The sequence below is a fragment of the Balaenoptera ricei genome, chromosome 1 (assembly GCF_028023285.1).
Source record: "Balaenoptera ricei isolate mBalRic1 chromosome 1, mBalRic1.hap2, whole genome shotgun sequence".
NCBI lineage: Eukaryota > Metazoa > Chordata > Mammalia > Artiodactyla > Balaenopteridae > Balaenoptera > Balaenoptera ricei.
This window is the reverse complement of record NC_082639.1, coordinates 102,566,594-102,587,339: the sequence shown is the minus strand read 5'-3', so window position 1 is coordinate 102,587,339 and position 20,746 is coordinate 102,566,594. Positions and strand designations below refer to the sequence as shown.

Genomic DNA, 20,746 nt, shown 5'->3' with positions numbered 1-20,746 from the left:
CCTAGAGCCCGTGCTCCGCAACAAGAGAAGCCACCGCCATGAGAATCCTGCGCACCGCAACGAAGAGTAACCCCTGCTTGCCGCAACCAGAGAAAGCCCACGCGCAGCAACGAAGACCCAACGCAGCCAAAAATAATTAATTAAAAAAAAAAAAGTTTGCAGGAGCCACCCACACCCCCTCCTCTTTTAGTATAAAAGAAGCCTGAATTCTAACTCAAGGAGGATAGTTTCTTGGAACCCTAGTCCTCCATCCTCCTCGTCTGCTGGCTTTCCAAATAAAGCCGCTATTCCTTGCCCCGATAACCTGTCCTCAATTTATTGGCCTGTCATGCGGGGAGCAGTATGAGCTTGGACTCGGTAACAGAACTGTTACGTAAAGTCTGGCCACCTGGCTGGAGAGACTATGCAGAGAGGGCTTGAGTCTACAGGAAGAGAGAGGGGCCCGTGGAGTCCACCCTTCCAGCCATCCCTGCCAAGGTGCCAGATGTGTGAACAAAACCGTTTTGGACCCTCCAGATCAGCCCCACTACTAGCTGAATATCACCAAGTGATCCCAGTTGACACCACCTGGAGCAGGAGAATCACGCAGCTGAGCCCTGCCCTCCTTCCTGAGTTACAAAATCACAACAACATAACAAAATGGTTTGCTGTTTAAGTCACCAAGTTTAGGGTAGTTCATTATGCAGCCATAGACAGCCGAAACACTGTGTTGATGGCATTATGTGAATTCTTTGCAGTTTAACATGTAAATACTTGATAGTTGTTGGAGAAAACATATAGGAATACACACGTTCAGAATAGGGGGTTGTGGAAGTGGATGACATTTTGTGCTATTTCCACTGACTTTGATTTCTCGAGTCAATTATATGGCTTGTGGACACATTTCTAGAGCAAACTGCACACCCACTGAAACAAGGGCCTCCTTGAGAGAGACGCTCAAGGCCTGTGACAGTAGCCCCAGCGCAGTAGGGACTTGTCCAGCGGATGTAGGGCGAGGCAGGGAATTGTAATGAAGGCTTGAGAAGGTGGAGTTCTCAATCAAAGAGGGCTTTGTCTGCTCCTGAACACAGTGTGGCCATTTCCTCAGGCGAAATGTTCAGTTTGGGAGAGATTTGCAATTTGAAAAGGGGGATTTTATTTCCTCCACTCCCCAGCTAATTTAAACTTCTGCCAATCCCAAGGGAGATTTTTAGTGCAGTATAATAAGGAAACTTTCAGCATCACAGCCTCTTTTTCTGAATGTGTTTCTTATGTAAATGCTGCATCAGAGCCATTTCCCTCTTCTTTACACTTTAATTCTGCTTTTAAAACCTGCAAAATAGAAACACAGAGAAAGACACCTTGAAAATACTTCGGGTTTCATCTCTTTTCCATTTTTACCTCAGGCTCCCCACATTTTTTTTAATCCTTGTTCTTCAAGTCAAGCATATTTCAAAATCATCTCCTGTTGAACTGGGAAAGCGGGGGGGGGGGGCGGGGGGGGGGGGAAGATGATTCCTGTACATTTAGGATGCCCAAAATATACCATGAAATGCAGGGCACTTCATAATGATCTAATAATCCTCAGAACGCTGCAGTGAAGTCAGGTGGCCCTGAGCAGGGGCGTCAAGGGACATTCAAAGAGGCCCCGTCCGAGACCCCGGTGCTCCCCTCCCCCATATCACAGTGGTTTCTGGAGGCAACGCGGGGGAGGGGGAAGAAAAACGCCAGGCTGAACAGGTCTCTTTCAAAAAGGTTTTCTTTTCTTCCTGGCTCCCTTCCACTTCCCCACTGCCTGCCTACGTGGAACTGGCCACGATTTAGCGTTTGTGGTCCACTCACAGCACCCCCATACAGCGACTATCATACAACACCTAACTGTAGTGATTTGCTCTTGTCTATTCGCCTGCTTGGGAGCATAAACAGGGAGGGGAGGATAATATCTCATCTCCATATCCCTGCACACAGCAAAAATAATAAAGAGTACAAATACGCTTAAGGAATGAATGAATGGGTTTCGATTCCAACTCAGGCACTTCCTAGCAGCAATGTCCCTGGGCCAGTTCTTTCACCTCTGCGAAGACCCAGGTTCTTCTTCTGTGAGATGCGGAGAATAGCAACCACCTCGTGGGGAGCTGTGAGGGATCGAGGGGTGGGTAACATGTACGAAGCGTGCGGCCGAATGTGCCAGGCACGCAGTAGCTTCTCAGCTAAGGTCCAGCCACTCCTCTTTTCCCCGGAAAGCCGAGCCCACGGATAGAAAGGGCGCGGCTTCTCTAGGGGCTGCGGGGTTTGCTGCGTCCACAATACCGCTCTGCGTTCTTGGCTGTCACTTAAATCAGTTCCCTTAAGACATGGCCCTTTCACCTGAAGCTTAGATTCTATTTAAAAGGCAAATCTTGGGGAGGGAGGAGAAGGGGGCACTTCAGGCCTGAAACCTCACTGTGGGTGGGATAAGGAGGGGGGCGGGGATGGAGGAAACTGGGAATGTTGGGATTCCAAAGACAAGAATCAGGAGGGGCTGCCGGGTATACAGGAGAGATCATGGCTCCCATCCGAGCTTTTCCTGCTGCTGGAAGAGTGCAAATTACTTAACCTCTTTGAATTGTAGTTTTCTGATCTGTAAAAGGGGGCTGTAAAAGCTAATATACGGGGTGACTCTGGGGGTAAATGATGCAGTGTAACAAATGCTTAGTAGATTGTTAGTGCCCACGCGCAGTGGGTGCTGGAGAGAGGAGAGCGCAGCGCCGGCGGGCTCCGCCACTCAGCAGGAGGTTGAGTAAGGCTCTCTTTGTGGCTCATCCAGGCCATGGTTATTATTTCCTTTCCATCGCCTCAATTTCTCAGGCTCTGCTCTTTGCCTGGGGCCAGCTGTGACCACAGCGACAGCCACCTAAATTAATTATGAGAGAATGTACCTTCTCCATCCTCAAATCCCAAACTAGACAGAAGCGAGAGTACAACAATAATATTTCATACCAGCGAAGACAGTGGGCCTCAACCTCAGCTCCAGGAAGGAAATGGTGAAAACATTCCACCATTCAACTGAAAGCTAGGAGAAAATACCAGTAGGTGGGAGACGATTCAGCGGGCGGCGGCGGGATGCGGCGCGGAGCCGCCCGGCGCTGCGGGCGCAGGTGGGAGCCGGCCCGCGCCCCACGCCACCCCTCCCCACCCCATCTCCCAGGGCAACGTCAGTAAAACCTCCCGGGCCCTGTGCTTCCGCCCCTTTTTGTCCCCGACTCCTTCCTTCTCCTCCCACCTCAACCCTGCCCGAGGCTCCCGCGCCCCCTCTCCAGACGGCCTTGCGGGGACGGCGGGTCCCAGCGGCTGCAGCGCGGGCGCATCGGAGCGCGGGGAGCGCCAGCCGCAGTGCGGCCTTTGTCGCCCTCTCCCCGCCCTTCCCCTGGCTCCACCTTCTCTTCCTTTCTCTTTCCCAACTTTCTCCTTCCCCTTACTCTCCTCCCCCGTACCATTCCCCCCTTTTCTCCCCGCCTTCTCCCTTCTTCCCTTCCCCCCGCCTCCCGTGCCGCCTCCCTTCCCACCTCCACCCCCGGTTTAGAACGCCCCGGGAGAAGGCCGGTGCCCTGACAGCGATCCCAGCGCCCCCCTGACCTTTTCTCGCTTTGCTATGAGAAGGAGTTGGAGAGACTTCTCTGCAGCATGCTTTGGCTGGCTTGTCCCAGTCGGCCCGCTGGCCCGCTGAGCTGTTGGAGACCCGGACCCCTAGTCTCCTCCTGGGCATTCCACAGCACCCTCACTGTCCTGTGTGCCCACTAGGCTGGCCCCAGACCCAGTAAGCTAGTCAGCCTCGGTGGTCCCCATACACCACCTCTGAGAGCTGCATGCGGGGGGGCCGGGCGGGGGGAGCGAAATGTAACAAAGCAGAGATGGCTTCTCCTGTCCCTGCTGGCCTCTGAGGACAGAAATGCTGCCACAGGGCTCAGGTTCACCCCAGTTGGGGTGGGGGTGAAGGCAGGAGAACCAGGTGCACCCCTGGGGTGGGACTGGAAAGGGGCCTCTCAAAGCAAAGACTGGAGGGCCTTCTGGCGAGGCTGGACCCCAGAGCAAAGCCTTATCCAAATTCAGTGCCACACTCTGGAAGCCTTTGACATTTCCTCCTCTGTGGGGATGGGTTTCTCTATAGGTCACATTGCTCCTGGAAAGAAACAAGAATCGTGATCTGAATTGTTGTGGAAAGTGTGTATTTAAAATCTTATTAAGGTTTATTTTTAGAGCCCGTGTCTGCTGCCCTTATCACCAGAGATGAATTCTAGAGGGGTCTCTCTGCTTTACTGACCTTTAAGAAAAGACTTCAAAGATGAGAGAAGAGCCGGGAGAGGCAGGTTCTGTCCTGGGAGGGTAGGTTTTTGCGATGCTTGCAGCCCTCACTTGCCTTGACAGGGAGGCGGCCCTGGGCTGGGTCCACCAGGCATCCTAGATGCACCCAATAATTCCAGGACAGTGTGAATCCTTTCCAGGGGTGAAGGGCATTGACGTTCCCTTCCTCCAAGCCTTGACACCACAAAAGACAGGTCTCCCTACCCTCCCTTACCCCCCATGCCCCACGAACCCTGGGAAAAGGCCAGATTGACCTCTGGGATTGTCTAATAGTAGCAGACAATTGTTGAGTGCTTTCTACGTGCCAGATACTGTCCTAAGTGCTTTCCATATGGTAACTCACTTAATTCTCACCATCACCCTGTTACCATCCCCACTTTACAGATTAGAAGACAGCCACAGAGGGCTTAAGCACTTTGTCTGACGTCACAGAGCTTTCTGATCGTTTTCCCTCATCCTAAGAGAGTCCCCAGCTGCGGGCACCCTGCCTAAGCCCCACTGCCAAAGAGCATGGTGGGGGTGGTCAGTCACATCCCGAAGCCCCGGGGCACAGGTGCTGAGGAGGAGGGAGCGCACAAAATCGCGCAGGAGAACTGCTGCAGAGGGAGTGACTTTGCATCCGCCCTCTAGCAGCTGATGCCAAGAGCTGCCAGGCTGCAGAACCCATCTCCCACATCTGCCTCTTGAACTGGCACTTCTCTCCTGACAGCCCATCAGCAGGTTCGCCTTTCCCTCTCCATCAGAGTCCAAATAGTCACAGGTTGTCACAGCCCTCACAGACCCCAGTTCTCCCAGCGTTGAGGGCACCGTGGAGGCTATGAGTACAATCCCCAGAGATCTAGAGAGGAGCCCGGAGGCACCTCGGAGGGTGACGCTGTTCCCCACTGGAACCAATCAGAGGCAGAATGACTAGAGAGGCGAGGGCCCTCACCCATGAGTTGTGCCCACCTGGGTTGGGGGGAGAGGCTCAGATCAGAAGGGGATGGAGTGTGGAATGCTGAGGTTCACGGACATGGTCGTGCCATGGCGCCGGGGACTCCTGGGCACTGTCTTTTCTTTAGCTCAAAAGCTGCCTCCAAACCAGATGTTTGCCAGCTCCCTCTGATGAGGCCCAGGGGGCAGTCCACATGGGTGGGCCAGAGCAGGAGAGGAGAGCAGAAACCAGTGGGAGTAGAGGAAAGCTGGAGGGGTTGTTCCTACAGGAACAGAAGCCAGCAAAGAACTGAGCCACCTCAGTTCTTGCCTGCTCTGCGAAGCAGGGCCCAGATGGTCTTGGAACATTGCTGGGGGCCTTGGAGCGGCACAGGAGGAATGCCAAGGTGGCTATAAGCCACTAGGAGTGTGTTGAGAGCCGCTAGGAGAGTCAGCCCATCACACACACGTGGATGCACAGACATACCTCCAGCCTCTCTCTTCCACACACACAGACTTTGACACACCTTATGCTCATGTTGGTACATACCCACATTTGACATAAGCCACACACACACACACACACACACACACACATGTGGGGAAAATAAAGACACAAAGGGACAACCAGTGAAGCACACCCTTGTGAAATACACCTTTGTCTGTTGGACAGGCCCAGCCCCAGAGGTACACGATGATGGACTCTAAGATGTGTCCACTGGGTGTTCCTGGGCAGGGTCCCCGTGGCCTACTGCTGGCCGTGCCCGGACAGCTGGTCCCAGAGCCCGGGTGTCCGTAGCTCATTTACTCAAACCAAGTCTGGTTCTAGGAAGCTTTGAGAATTCCAGGAATTGCTCTGGAGGTGCTGGGCTTCCCACAGGGATGTCAGGCACACAAACTGGAGTTACCTGAGAAGCTCTGGGAACATCTCAGGGAGAAAGGAGAGCTTTGTCCACTTTGAATGGCCTAACGCTTCCACAGGGCTCCTCTTCTCACGTGGGTGGTCGTCAGCGCTCCTCGGCTCCACGGTGTCCGCTGGTCTGGATGCCACCTGTCATGCACCCCCGGTTTGTTCTGTATGTAGATCCACACAGAAAAAGCACCAGACCTGGGGGCTGAATAGCACGAAGTTAAAAGCACAAATTATGGAGTCAGATGGCCCGGGTTTGAATCTGTGCTCTGCTGCTGACTAGCTGTGTGACCTGCACAAGTTACTGAACCTCCTTAACCTCTCTAGGCCCCAGGTTTTCTCAGCTGTGAAATGAAAACAGTAATAATACTTACCTCCTAAGGCTACTGTAAGAATTAAATGGGTACATTTGAACAAAGTGCTGAGTGCTGTACACTGTGAGTGCTCTAAAGAGCTGGGTACGTGGGTGAGAGGGCTGGAGGCCCAGGGGCGGGCGACAGGCTGGCTGATTAGGAGAGGAGCGTGGGACCGGGAGACGCAAATGGTCTGAAAATGACCACAGACCTGTGTCTCTGTGCTGTCAATTTTGATATTCTGGAGAGAAAATAAATAAGAGCGTATTTCCTCACAGAGTAGAGTGTGCTCAACCAGAAAGCCACAGAAAACAGGAATACTTCCTCATTATTATATAATAATAGCAAAGGTAGTGCCTCCTTCTCAAAGGGGCCCAGGGCACTTAGAGATTGCATAGTCAGAGCCCGACCAGCACGGGCCCTGCGCTGCGGGGTGGAGGCTGCCGGCTTACCAGCTCGGGCTGCTCCTGCAGTGGGGACAGCAGCACGTGGAGCTAAGGACATCCCGAGGACCCCTCCACACACACACACACACCCCCACCACCATACTCAACCTGATGGCTGCATCCTCAGAACTCCCACAGTGGGTCCGCTGCCACATGGCCAACCCACACGGAGAGGCAACTGACCTTGGAGGTCACCAGCAGCTTAGAAGCCTTGGAAGGCCTCCACAGAAGGAGGGGAGCCCTCTTAACCCACTGCACTGTCAGCAGGAGAAATGAGCTGGTGGGGTGCAGGCCTGCCTGCAGCAAATGGGCGCTTCCTCCCCGCCTCTCTCGCAGGCTAAGTTTGCGTCTGAGAAGGTCCCAGGAACAGAGCAGCTAGAGCGATGCTCCACAAGGGAGGGCAGGAAGTGACCCCCCTTCTGTCCAGCACAAGCCCTGGCTGAGTTGTGGACCCCACTTCCGGGGCGGAGAAACCCAGGTGGGCACAGCTCATGGGTGAGGGCCTCCCGTGTCTGTCCAAGCTCTGGATTGGACTACACGCAGAGAGAGTATGAAGAAGCAGAGACCCACGGAAGGATTCTACGAGGCCAAAGCAATTTCAGAGAGTTGCTGACTTGATAGGGCCACTGAGGCAAAGAAAAGCTGTCCAGCCTACTAGAGAATGGACTTGAGGATATGGGGAGGGGGAAGGGTAAGATGTGACAAAGAGAGAGAGTGGCATGAACATATGTACACTACCAAAGGTAAAATAGCTAGCTAGTGGGAAGCAACTGCATAGCACAGGGAGATCAGCTCTGTGCTTTGTGACCACCTAGAGGTGTGGGATAGGGAGGGTGGGAGGGAGGGAGATGCAAGAGGGAAGAGATATGGGAACATATGTATATGTATAACTGATTCACTTTGTTATAAAGCAGAAACTAACACACCATTGTAAAGCAATTATACTCCAATAAAGATGTTAAAAAAAAAAAACAAAAAAACCCAAAAAGAAAACCCACCACGAAGTTATCAGCTCTAGCTGGCACCCCTAATAAATGTTCAACTATCAAAAAAAAAAAGAAGAAGAGCTGTCCAGGATCAAGTGTGAGTCTGGTACCATGAAGGCTTGATACTTTTCTCCACTATTAAACATATTTGGTATTTTCCTTTTAGGAGAAAGTGGGAAGCATGTGGCTTCCGACTTGAGGAGCTCTTAACGCCCTTCTTTTGGCCAACCTGCCTCCCTGGGCTCTCAGATACCCACTCTTACGCTTGCAGCTGATCCTAAGCAACTTCAGCAAAGGATGGATGGATCATGACCATCTCCTGAACACTCCGGCAATTGGCACCAGGGAACCCCATAGTCACAACCCTTTTGGACTGGATTTCTGTGAGGTCTACGTCTCGTACAGGTGTCATAAGACAAGTGAGACCACTGTACTCCTGGTGATTCATGTAAAGGCAGGTACACAGTAGGTGCTCACAGTTTTTCAGTGCCTTCCTATCACTGATAGCATAATAAGAGCAACGACCTCAGCAACAACAATGATCACCACCGTTCGCCAAGGGCTCATTATTGGCTGGCACAGTTCTGCATGCTTTGTATGCACTGTCTCATCTAATGCTCTCAGCAAACCCATGCGACAGGCACTCTTCCCAACCACATGTTACAGATGAGGAAGCTGAGGCACCTAAAGGTTAAGTACTTTGCTTAAAGCCACACAGGTCCTAAGTGACGGGGCCAGCATCTGAATCTGGATAGAGTCCAGCACCTAGCTGTGAGGCACAGACTTCAGCGCCCCCCTCCAGCTTCAGCCCGTGACACTCTCTACCTCATGTCCCGCTCACAACTTTTGCACCCCTCTGTCTCTGTCTCTCTCTCTGTCTAGGCTGTTTTCTACCTCATCACCCTCCCCCCACTTTCTCCTGGCTAATAGCTTCCTCTCTTTCCAGACTCATTTTACCTGCTGCCCCCTCTTGGAAGGCTCCCCCATCTGCACGCCCTCAGTCCCAAGGCTGAGCTGGGTGACCCTCATTTGTGCTTCGCTAGCAACATGTGTATGACCCCACTGCACTTGCTGTGAAGGCGCATTTATTTTCTCCCACACAGGTCAACAATGATGTCTTATCCATCATGGGATCACCAGCGCCTGGCAGCGTGCTTGGTACTTGGTCATTGCTTGTTGAGTTGTGAACATTACCTATAAAGGGCCAAAGAGTAAATATAGACTTTGCAGACCGCATGCAGACTCTATTGCTGCCTCTCCTCTTCCTCCTCCCAGTTCTTTAAAAATACGAAAACCATTCTTAGCTTGAAGGTCACCCAAAAAAGCAGGCCATGGGATAAATTCTGCCTGTGGTTCATAGCCTGCCAGCTCCTCTGTCACTGGGTCAGATATTTCTAAACAAAAAAATTACTAGTCAAACTAATTCAGTGATTTTCATGTGAGGGCCATTATGGGTATTTCAAAATGGTAGGAGGAGGTTGGGTGGATGTGTTTGGTTGTCACAGTGACTGAGGAGGGGGGTTAGCAACACTTGGTACCCAGGCACCCAGGATGCTAAGCATCTGGCAACGTTCAGGGTGGTCCTGGGCAATGTGACAGCAACTCACCGAGGGACACGGGCTGGCCGTTTGGTGCTTCTTTCTCACGGCTTCCGGTAACGTGAAATAATGTTGGGAATTCACTGAAAGAAAAGGCATTAGAGAACCAATTCCTTCGCAGATCCAATTGTTTAGGTAGTACAAACAGGAGAAACGGGACCGTATGCCTTGAGGCGAGGACCCTCTTGGGTTTTTCATGGGATCCCAGGCACAACCTCAGGACCCGCTGTAGCTTACTGTGTCTTCCGAGGACTGCCCTGAGCAGGGTTGTCCCGGTAAGATCACCTGGGGAGTCTGAACGGAAGCAGGGATTCCTTAAACTGTGTCATAATCTGTCCTGAGCAGGCCAGATCCATCTGCGAGGCCTGTCCCCTGTTGAATTTGGGGAGGCACGAAACTGCAAGTGGGCAGGCTGAGTCGAAAATGGGCAACCAAGTGGCAGGAACTATGTAGTGCAGAGGCTTGGTTAGTGGTCAATCCAGGAAGCCCAGAGTAGCCTGTGGAATAGCTCACCTGATTCCCTCTTTCTCCCCCACTTCATCCCATTATATACTTGGAGTTTAAGCACATGTTGCAACTCAAGTAACATAGGTAAAATCTCACATACTGTCATCATGAAAACTAATGAAATATTAGTCTAAACTATTACTCAGATGCTTGCAGGCACTGTAGAAAAATGCACCAATAAGTACAAAAGGGTTCAGTTGTCTTTTGAAGAGCTTTAACCATAGTCCTCTAGACCACAGAGACAGAATTGGGCATAAGAGTCTAGGTTTGAGACTACTTCTAGCCCTTATTAGCCATGGGTGATTTCTTTACTCTCTTGGAGTCTTCACTTCCCCATTTGTAAAGCCAAAGTGATTGATCCCTTCCCAGCCTTTTCTCTGGGGGTGATTTTGGTAATGCAAAAGAGATGAGGCATGTTAAGGTCATTTATGAACTATAAAGCACCATAAAAAATAGAAAATCCCTCAGGACATCTTGTTTTTGCATAAATCAGAAGCTAGTTCTTTATAAAAATTCTTGCTGCTTTAGAATTACCTCTCTTTAAAACAAACTAGTTTGCACAAGAAAACAGGTCATGTCGACCTTTCATTTGGGGGCCAGATACTAAGGTACCAAGATTAGTTCCAATTTTATATCATTATATGGAAGTTCCAAGATAGGACTTCATAAGGCATTGGGGTGATTTACTCTGTCATTGACTTATTCATGCAGTTCATATCCATACCTTGGTTCTACACTTGCCCAGCAGTGCAAGGTGCTCTTAAGATTGCTATCTTATCTTCCCCGTGTCATGGCAACCCCATGAGGTAGGTTTTATTATCTCTGTTTTACAGATAAGGAGACTGAGACTTAAGAGTTTAAGTAACTTGCCCACAGAAATTCAATGAGAAATTAACCATTTTCTTTAAAGACAGTTTTTTTTAAATAAAATTGAATCTAGTTATTTTAGTCTTTGCTAGAAGACTTAAAACAAGTATTTCCTTCTTGTTAAATCACCAACACATGTACAATCATTCTTCAGTAAAAACAAAATATGCAAGCGCAAAATAAATTGATGGAAAAAATGCAAATTCCAAATTTTCAGAAACATTGGTTTTGTTTTGTTTTGTTTTTATGTGCTGAAAGCAGACCCTGCGAATTAGCTTTTAAAGAAAAATGGGAAAGGAAGTGAAATATGACTGGAAACTTCAAGAAGAATGAAAAAGATGTGGTTATGAGGACTTATGGCTGTTAATTCTCACTTTCTGCAGAAATCTTTCTTGTTGGTTGATCTCTCAGGTGTCTGGAAGGGATGGGAGCTATTTTCACCTCACATTTTCCCCTCTGTTCCTTCAGGCAATGAGCTGGAGACCTCTGGCCTGAAGCAAATGTTTTCTTTCCCACCCCTTGTCATTCTACTCTTCTCTGGCTTCAGCGACTCCAGTATTTCCCGGCTTCTGTGGGCCAGAGAGGCCAGAATCCCAAAGTTAATTTGACTCACGGTCACAACCTGGCAGCGTGTTCCAGGGTCTACCAATGAGTCGCTTTATTGTCTCGAGTCCTTGACTTCCATGTTCTTAGCTCAATTTCTGACAAAGCTGAAGGACCAGCTCTGTCTGTGAGTTTGCAGGATGTGAGGGAGGTAGAATACTCTTTTGATCTTCGTTTTTATTTTTGTCACCCCCACCTTTACCTCTGCTGGCCCAGAAAACACACAACAATACCCCTTTCTCTAAAGGCATTGGGAGCTGCCTCCAACCTTTAGAAGACCCTCAGTCTAGTGAGTCTTATGAGTCCATTCCCCAGATATGTGTGGACTGAGCAGGTCAAGTGTGCCAAGTGGCAGCAGGCTCAGTTGGGCACGGGAGGAGAGGTGCCCACAGGGCAGCAGCTACTGCCACTACCAAGCAAAGTTCTGTCTAACTAGAAATGGCCTTCCCTAAGACCATCACTATAGAAATCGTACCCATTTTCAAGGTCCACCTCACACTCTTGACCTTGATCACCTCAGCTGGAAGAGACCCCCATTGCCGTGCTGCTCTGCACCACGCAGAAGCATGTATCACCGACCACCATGCATCCCACTTATTTGCCAGAGTCTTGGCTTCCCTCCTAGACAGTCAGTTCCTTGAAGGCTGGAATTAAATCTCATGCAGCCTTGGACCCAAAACAGCACCTAGCCTAGTGCCTTGCACACAGGAGGTATTCAATAAGTTATTGAGTTTTAAAACTAACGGCTTTTTTAGATTTCTGCAGTATTCCTAGGTTTAATGGTCATAGAAGCATATGTGAGAAAATCTCTACACTCTTGGAAATTAAATAAAACACTTAAAAATAATCCATTATTCAGAGAGGAAGTCTCAAGGAAAATTAGAAAATATTTTGAACGAAATGAAAATGAAAATATAACATATCAAAATTTATGGGATGTACTTACAACAGTGTTTAGAGGGAAACTTATGGGATTAAATGCTTATACTAGAAAAGAAGAAAGATATCAAATCAATCATCCAAGCTTATACCTTAGGAAACTAGACCAAGAAGAGCAAAATCAATCCAAAGCAAGTAGAAAGGAGGAAATAACAAAATAAGAGCAGATATCAGGGCTTCCCTGGTGGCGCAGTGGTTAAGAATCCGCCTGCCAATACAGGCGACACGGGATCGATCCCTGGTCCAGGAAGATCCCACATGCCGCGGAGCAACTAAGCCCATGCGCCACAACTGCTGAGCCTGTGCTCTAGAGCCCGCGAGCCACAACTACTGAAGCGCGTGTGCCTAGAGCCCGTGCTCCACAACAAGGGAAGCCACCGCAATGAGAAACCTGCGCACTGCGACAAAGAGTAGCCCCCGCTAGCCACAACTAGAGAAAGCCCACGCACAGCAATGAAGACCCAACACAGCCAAAAATAAATAAATTAAATAAATTTAAAAAAAGAGGTGCTTCAAAAACAAACAAACAAAAAGAGCAGATAGCAATAAAGTTGAAAACAGAAAAACAATAGGGAAAAATCAGTGAAACCAAAAGACGGTTCTTGGAAAAGATCAATAAAATTGATAAACGTCTAGTTTAAAAAGGAGAGAAGACACAAATTACCAACATCAGGAATAAAAGAGAGATATCACTATAGACCCTGTAGACATTAAAGAGATAATAAGGGAAGTACTATGAACAACTCTACACACACACATCTGACAAGTTAGATGACTTGGACCGGTTTCTCAGAATCACAAACTATCAGTTCAGTCATTATGAAATAGATAATCTGAATAGTCCTATAATGACTAAAGACGTTGAACTAATAGTTTTAAAACCATTTGAGGGGACTTCCCTGGTGGCACAGTGGTAAAGAATCCGCCTGCCAATGCAGGGGACACGGGTTTGAGCCCTGGTCCGGGAAGATCCCCCATGCCTTGGAGCAACTAAGCCTCTGTGCCACAACTACTGAGCCTGCGCTCTAGAGCCCGTGAGCCACAACTACTGAGCCCACGTGCCACAACTACTGAAGCCCATGCGCCTAGAGCCCGTGCTCCACAACAAGAGAAGCCACCGCAATGAGAAGCCCGTGCACCGCAACAAAGAGTAGCCCCCGCTCGCCGCAACTAGAGAAAGCCCGCGTGCAGCAACGAAGACACAACACAGCCCTAAATAAATAAATAAATAAATAAATAAATAAGTTAATTAATTAATTAAAAAACCCAAAAACCGTTTGAAAAAGAAATCTTGGGACTTCCCTGGCGGTCCAGTGGTTAAGACTCTGTGTTTCCACTGCAGGGGGCGTGGGTTTGATCCCTGGTGGGGGAACAAGATCCTGCATGCTGCGCAGTGGGGCCAAAAAGAAAAAAGAAAAAAGAAATCTCCAGGCCCAGATGGTCTCACTGGTAAATTCTAACCAACATTTCAAGAAGAAATAAGGGCAAAGACAGGACATGGACGCAACCTAAGTGTCCATCAACAGATGAATGGATAAAGAAGATGTGGCACATATATACAATGGAATATTACTTAGCCATAAAAAGGAATGAAACTGAGTTACTTGTAGTGAGGTGGATGGACCTAGAGTGTGTCAGACAGAGTGAAGTGAGTCAGAAAGAGAAAAACAAATACCGTATGCTAACACATATATACGGAATCTAAAAGAAAAAAAGAAAAAAAAAGGTCAGAAGAACCTAGGGGCAAGATGGGAATAAAGACGCAGACCTACTAGAGAATGGACTTGAGGACACGGGGAGGGGGAAGGGTAAGCTGGGACAAAGTGAGAGAGTGGCATGGACATATATACACTACCAAATGTAAAATAGATAGCTAGTGGGAAGCAGCTGCATAGCACAGGGAGATCAGCTCGGTGCTTTGTGACCACTTAGAGGGATGGAATAAGGAGGGTGGGAGGGAGGGAGACACAAGAAGGAAGAGATATGGGGACATATGTATATGTATAACTGATTCACTTTGTTATAAAGCAGAAACTAACACACCATTGTAAAGCAGTTATACTCTAATAAAGATGTTAAAAAAAAAAAGAAAAAAAAAGGGGCAAAGAGAAGAGGAAGAAGCACTTCCCCACTTATTTGATGGGGCCACAATTACACTGATACCAAAACCAGATGAAGACATTACAAGAAAATAAAACTTCAGATCCATATCCCTCATGAACAAAGATGTAAAATTCTCAACAAAATATCAGCAACTTGAATCCAGTGATGTAATACAATAATAACACAGCACAACTAAATGTCCTTCAGTGAATGAATGAGGCAATGCTATTCTATATTCTCACTGTGTTGATGGTTGCACAAATCTATAAATGTATCGCAAGTCATAGAAATGTACACACACACACACACACAAACCAGTCAATTTTACTGTATGTTAATTTCTACAGTAAAGTTTAAAAAATTGTGTGGTGTGTGTGTATGCTATCTTTGTGACGATGGTAACTAGCATTTGTATTATACTTTATTTTTTTATTGAAGTAGAGTTGATTTACAATGCTGTGGCAACCTCTCCTGTGCAGCAAAGTGACTCAGTTATACACATAGAGACGTTCTTTTTTTATATCCTTTTCCATTATGGTTTATCTTTGGATACAAAGTGTGCTTTCAAACACATTTCACAAAATCCCCTCAACTACAGTCATATGAGGTATGTATTACTGGTCTCGTTTTTGCAGACGGGGAATCTGAGTCTTAGGTGAAACGTCCTCCTGTGTATTAATGAGGAGAGTCAAGCTACAGGTGCAGACCCTCAGTGGAAGGTCCTATCAACCCAGATTCCCACTAACACTCCCCTGGCTCTGTGCTTGTACCACCCGATGGTGACGGCAGTGAAATTCCTTGTCCCCTGGATAGAAAGCGAATCCAGGAGCAGTCCTGCTCCAGGGCAGTGGCTGCTGGGACCTCACTGGAGAAGGGGTTGGGAGCTCACAGCGCAGGGAAGCTGTGGTCTAGCTCCCGGCCATGGCAGGTAACTCCATCCCCCTGAGAGTTCAGTTCACCTGCAACAGAGAAGCCTTCCACTCTTTAAATGCCTGCTTTCCATGCGGTTTCTTTTCATCGTATGATTTTCTTTCCTACAGTGAAGGTAAGGTATTCTACCATGTTCCAAGGAAGCAGTGGGAGGTGTGAGTGGAGGAGCGAGAATGAAGATTGCCACAGTATCCCATCCTATCAGTATTTTCTCTAATTCCCTGCAACTTCATTAAACCCCTTCTCTGAGAGCTCCTCCCTCTACTCCTCACCCCCACCCTCCTCAAAAAGCACGTGAGTTACAGGCGGAGGAGAGAGCAGGACCTGGGGAAGCACACCCACTGGGGTCCTGTTGATTGAGGTGGTCGAGAGGAGTGGGTTATGTGCCAGAAACACACCAATGAGAAGCGTGCTAACGAGCAACTGTATTTTTTTTTTGTATATCTCTCCCCTTCTTTCAATTCAATTAGTATTTATCAAATATCCAGAGAGGTATTTGGTACAAGTAATTGCTTATATCCCTTCTTCATCAGAGAAGTAGATCTTACTGGCCAAAAGCCATTTTCAAAGGACTTAATTTTAAAATGGAATCACAGCTCAAGGTACTGCAGGAACTTTTGCCAAAATGCTAGAACCCATCAGGAAACTCTGGACAAGCAAGGGGCCGGTTTATTTACCAGTGGTCACCCTATTGAAATCACATCTTGCTCGAGTGATATAGTACATCAGGCTTGATTCTGGCTGCTGCATCCCAAGGCTGAGTCATTCCCTACCATTCCAACCTCACGGGAGTAAGTCTGGCATGGGGGCTGCAAGGATGAGAGAATTCTGGAAGGCACAGAAGATGTAAAACTGAGTCTGAGGCTATGTTGGAAGGGAGTAGTAGGCTAAGGGAGAAGTTTGCAGAGTCTTTGTAACCTGCACTTTGTGAGCAGAGGTTACGGGTAAGCCATATTTCACATACCAGCACTAGCAAATCACAGCAAAGGGCAAGAGATGACTTCACCTTGTTTTTCTGGGAGCATGAGACACAGGGACATGGTTTTTAAGGAAGCCAATTGTGTGGCTCCCGTGCTTGAAGCAACAAATCCTAATGGCTGGAGGAGGCACAACCCTAGGAGGACATATTTTAAGGACGAGTAAGAGAGAACCCAATTGCTTCTCAGGCAACCTGAGGTTATCCTGGGAGCCCAGGACTCTTTCTTCCTCAAGAATCAAGAATGGTAGATTTAGGGGATTCCCTGGCGGTCCAGTGGTTAGGACCCTGTGCTTTTACTGCCGAGGGCCTGGGTTCTATCTCTGATTGGGGAACTAAGTTGATCTCACAAGGTGGGGTCAGAAAAAAAAAAAAAAAGGTAGATTTAGAAATAATATTTTAAAATATCCCTATATCCAGAAGCTTTCTTCTTTGGGGGGCAGATAGCCAGCCTTGGTGTTCTGCAAAGAAAGCCAGTACAAGGCCCTAGAATAACCCTGAATTGATTTCAAGATTATGGGGTACTTTATTTTTAGTTTAAGAAGCAATTTCTCACGTGCTGTCTTATTTGATTTTCCATTTCTGTGAGGCAGGTTTTATGATTCCCCTTTTGAGGAAACTAAGGGTCCGCGGGATTAAGGAACTTGCTCGAAACTCTCCAGAGTCACGTGATGAGGCAGGGACGAAATCCTGGGTTTGTGTAGCACCCTTGCCCTGCCCTATGTCGCCTCTCCTACCTGGAGTGAGTTTCTCTCAGCGAAAGCCATCTCTAGGGATTGCAAAGCTGACAAATGCAAGATAAGAACATACTGTGAATTTAACAAAGGCAGCTCCACTGCTGGCTAGGAGTGTTTGTTAAATGTTTTCCAAATCCCTGTTTTCCTTTCTCCCTTCCTTTCTTCCTGTCCTTCCTTCCTTCTTTCCTTCCTCTCACAAACACACACTGAGGGGCCACTACACAGATGGGATGACGTTGGCATCCTGGAAGTTCCAAAGAGAAGTGAGACTCACATTCTTCCTTCAGAGGGTTTACCAGGTAGTGTTTGATGACAACTAAGCACGTTACAAGTAGACTGTATCAGGGCCAGTGACTCCAAGAGTTCCCCCACCGTACTTATTAGAATCGATAATTTTCTTGTCTGTTTGCTTGTGTGTGTTCTGTCACCCTCAACAGTAAGCTCCCTGGGAGCAGAAGCTCACCTATCTTATTCGCCCCCCAATTCTCAGTGCCCGGAAACAGAACTTGGGGTACAGTTGATACTCAGTAAATACTTGCTGACTGAATGAATCCAGGAGAAATTGATCCTTCATGGGGGCCTCCTAGAAAGTTTCAAGGAAAACATAGCATTTGCACTGGGCCTTGATGAAGAGGTCATTTTTATAGGCAGGTGCAGGAGTTGTCCGTTTTCCAGACAGAACAGGAAAAGCGTGGGGACAAAGAACAGTAGGCTGGGTGAGGGACGCGAAGTTTGGCTGAAGCAAAGTGGGCGTGCGAAGGGGGCATTAGGTTGGGCCTACATGGGGGTGGGTGTGCAGATGGTAGTTTGTTCACTTGGCCACAGGAAACCATTCAAGTGTCTGTAGTGGGGAGAGGCTGGCTAGAGCCGGGGATTAGTGTGGTGACCCAGTAGTGACACTTCCTATGGGTGGAGTGGAGAGTGAAAGCAGGGGGGCTGTTGAGGGTGCGAGGGCAGTAGTGATAACTCCTGTGACAGGTAAAAGGGCCTGAACTGGATAGAAGTCGTGAGACTATGCAGAAGAGGGGCACGTCACATAAGACAGCCTGTTCAGGTCTCAGCAACTGAAGGAATTATGGAGGCTGAAGGACAGCAAGTTTGCAAAGATGGTTTTGAGGTGCCCAGCTCCCGGGCCAGGAAGAGAAAAGGGGAAGTCAGAGGAGTTAGGCTGAGAAGAGGGGCAGAGGGGAGGGACAATGTGTCTGCGTGGGGCATCTGAAGACTGAGGGCCCACTGGGATGTCTAGTGAGAATGTCCAGTCAGCTGTCAGAATGTTAGAGATATGGGTATGGCCGACAAGCCCTCTAATCACTGAGCCAAAAATAGTCAACGGAACAGAGCTGGGGGAGCCTTTGATGGCAGCCTGCAGGATTGCGGGCTGCAGAGCACTGGCCTTGGAGGGGACCTTGGAGCTCACTCCTCCTCTGTACAGAAGGGGAATCTGAGGCCTAGAGGGGTTGGGTGACTTGCCCAAGGTCACACAGCCAATCTGCCTCCTGAATTCTTACAGGAGGTCAATGAACTTTAAGGTGATTGAAATGTTAAAATAGAACAGTCCCTAGCTTGCATCTCTCTAAGTGTAAAGCTGATTAGGGTATGTAGTAAGGAAATGATCTCTGTTGGTAAACGTAGCTGCCACCCAGATAAGAGCAAGCTCCTAAAGGAATCAGGTGCAGGATGGGTGGTGGCTTGGATTTTATTTGTTTTTTGTTTTTGGCATGCTTTGTCTCCTAGGGTCTCTTACATATAGAACTGCCCCTCCCCCCAGGGCCACAGCTATAGATGATCAACTTATTCTGAGTCCTGAATTCATAACCTCTCACTGAGAAAATGTTTCCAAACTCCTGGGAGATGGAGGGCAAGGAAGAAAACCAAGCTTTGTCCTGAACCCCAAATTCCTTTCTTCCTCACTGAAAGGACATTGGTCCAATTACAAACTCCAGGATTTTTAAGAAAAGCAAACGAAAGCCCAATCACATGGCAAAGGTCATCTGGCCTGTGGAGAGAGTGAATGATTAACTCCTGCGAAAGTGAGTTTTGAGGATTTTTTATAGCGTTCAAAGGTGCTGTTTAGAAAATTTTAGCCCAGGGCAAATTGTAAGAACAGCTCTCTCTCTCTCTCTCTCTCTCTCCCATCCTCATGCCATGTGCTCCACCCATCCCCCCTTCCCTGAGGACCTTGACCCCTGTCCATGTGAGGAGTGTCCTACGTCCAGAGCAGAGGGTGTGGGTCCCTTCCTGCCAGGCCCCTCTCCCTTGGTTCCTGCAGGCTGGTTTGGCTGCAGAGCCAGCAGGAAGGGCAGAGGCTTCCACTTGGAACCCAGGTCCTAGTCTGCTTTGCTCCACGTGTCTCTACTGTCACCTACATTGTGAGAAATTCATTAGGCCAAGTGCACAAAACATGGCCCTGTTCACCTCCAGCAGGGTGACCTTGGGGGAATTTCTCTTACTCCCTCAGCCTCCATTCAGCTCATCAGCAAAATGGGTTGATGATGTTTACCTACCTCAAAGAGCTATTGAGGGGATTAAATGAGAGAAAGCATAAAACACTCCGCAAATGTGCCCGGCACAATGGAAGTGTCCACATGTCTCGTTGGACGTCCTTTCCTTTCTGATCCTGAAACATTCCCCCACCCTCTCCTCAACCCTCCTACCGGGACGCCTCTGGGCTTCTACTTTTCCCTCTCCTTTTCCTACAGGCATTATCTAAGGAAAAGGGGACCACAGGAGCACGGCAACTTTCTTCCCTCTCCCGCGGCAGCTCCAACCTTTCAGGGAAGGCGGGCGAGCGACCTACAGCGACACAGGTAGGTCTGTGCTGGAGTGGCCATGCCTCGCCTCGTGCAATAAACACTCCCCACTGCAAAGGGGGGCCCAGGGAGCACGGCCCGCCCTGTGGATCGGAACAGCCTTGCTGGGCACTGGGTGAGCTGTGGATGCAGGGCCCGGGTGGGGCCGCTGGGAGCGGGTGCTGCAAGCTCCCGACAGCTTGAGAGGGCCGAGCGGCGCCGAGGTCCGCAGTGTCCCGGCCTGGTCCCCGCGGCCGGCTGGCTCTGGGCTGGCGGAATTTCCCCAGGTTCCGAGCTGCGGAGGCGGGTCCGCTCGAGGGAGCCGCGGGCGCCCCCTGCTGCCCTACACCGCAGCGCCACGGCCGCCCCGCCCCACAGATCCCGTCCTTTTCATCACCCACCCCACCCCCCGTCCCCCGCCCCCTACCCCCGGCAGCCCAGCCCGCGGAGGGTTTTACCAGGCCCGCCCTGCGCCGAGCCGAGGGTGCCCGCTTCCACACTCTTTCCTGCTCCTCCTTACTCCTTCAAGAGCCCAAGTCCTGGTTACCAAGGGCACCAGTCATTAATGGTAGCCCCTGGCCACAGTCAAGGGCAGGGAGCATTCTTGATGCCCCTCGCATCTCACCGTGTGGGCAAACATCCCGGAAGGAGGCAGGAGAGGAGAAGAAAGAGGAAGCGGAGAGGAGGGGCCCCGCCCGAGCGGCTGTGGTGATGGGGATAAGCGCAGGGCAGGAGCCAGAGCTCAGCTCCCTTTGACCCCGGCCACCACC

The 20,746-nt window shown here is 49.2% G+C and overlaps 1 protein-coding gene across 1 annotated transcript in view; it reads right to left on the bottom strand.

Moving 5' to 3' along the window:
- Positions 1–5,901: 5,901 nt before the first annotated feature.
- The window catches only part of MAB21L3 (mab-21 like 3), a 49,959-nt gene continuing 35,114 nt past the window's right edge, over positions 5,902–20,746 (bottom strand). The window contains exon 7 of the mRNA XM_059928654.1: positions 5,902–6,347. Coding sequence (XP_059784637.1) covers positions 6,240–6,347 — 108 coding nt within the window. The 3' untranslated portion in view covers positions 5,902–6,239. The remainder of the gene's footprint in view (positions 6,348–20,746) is intronic.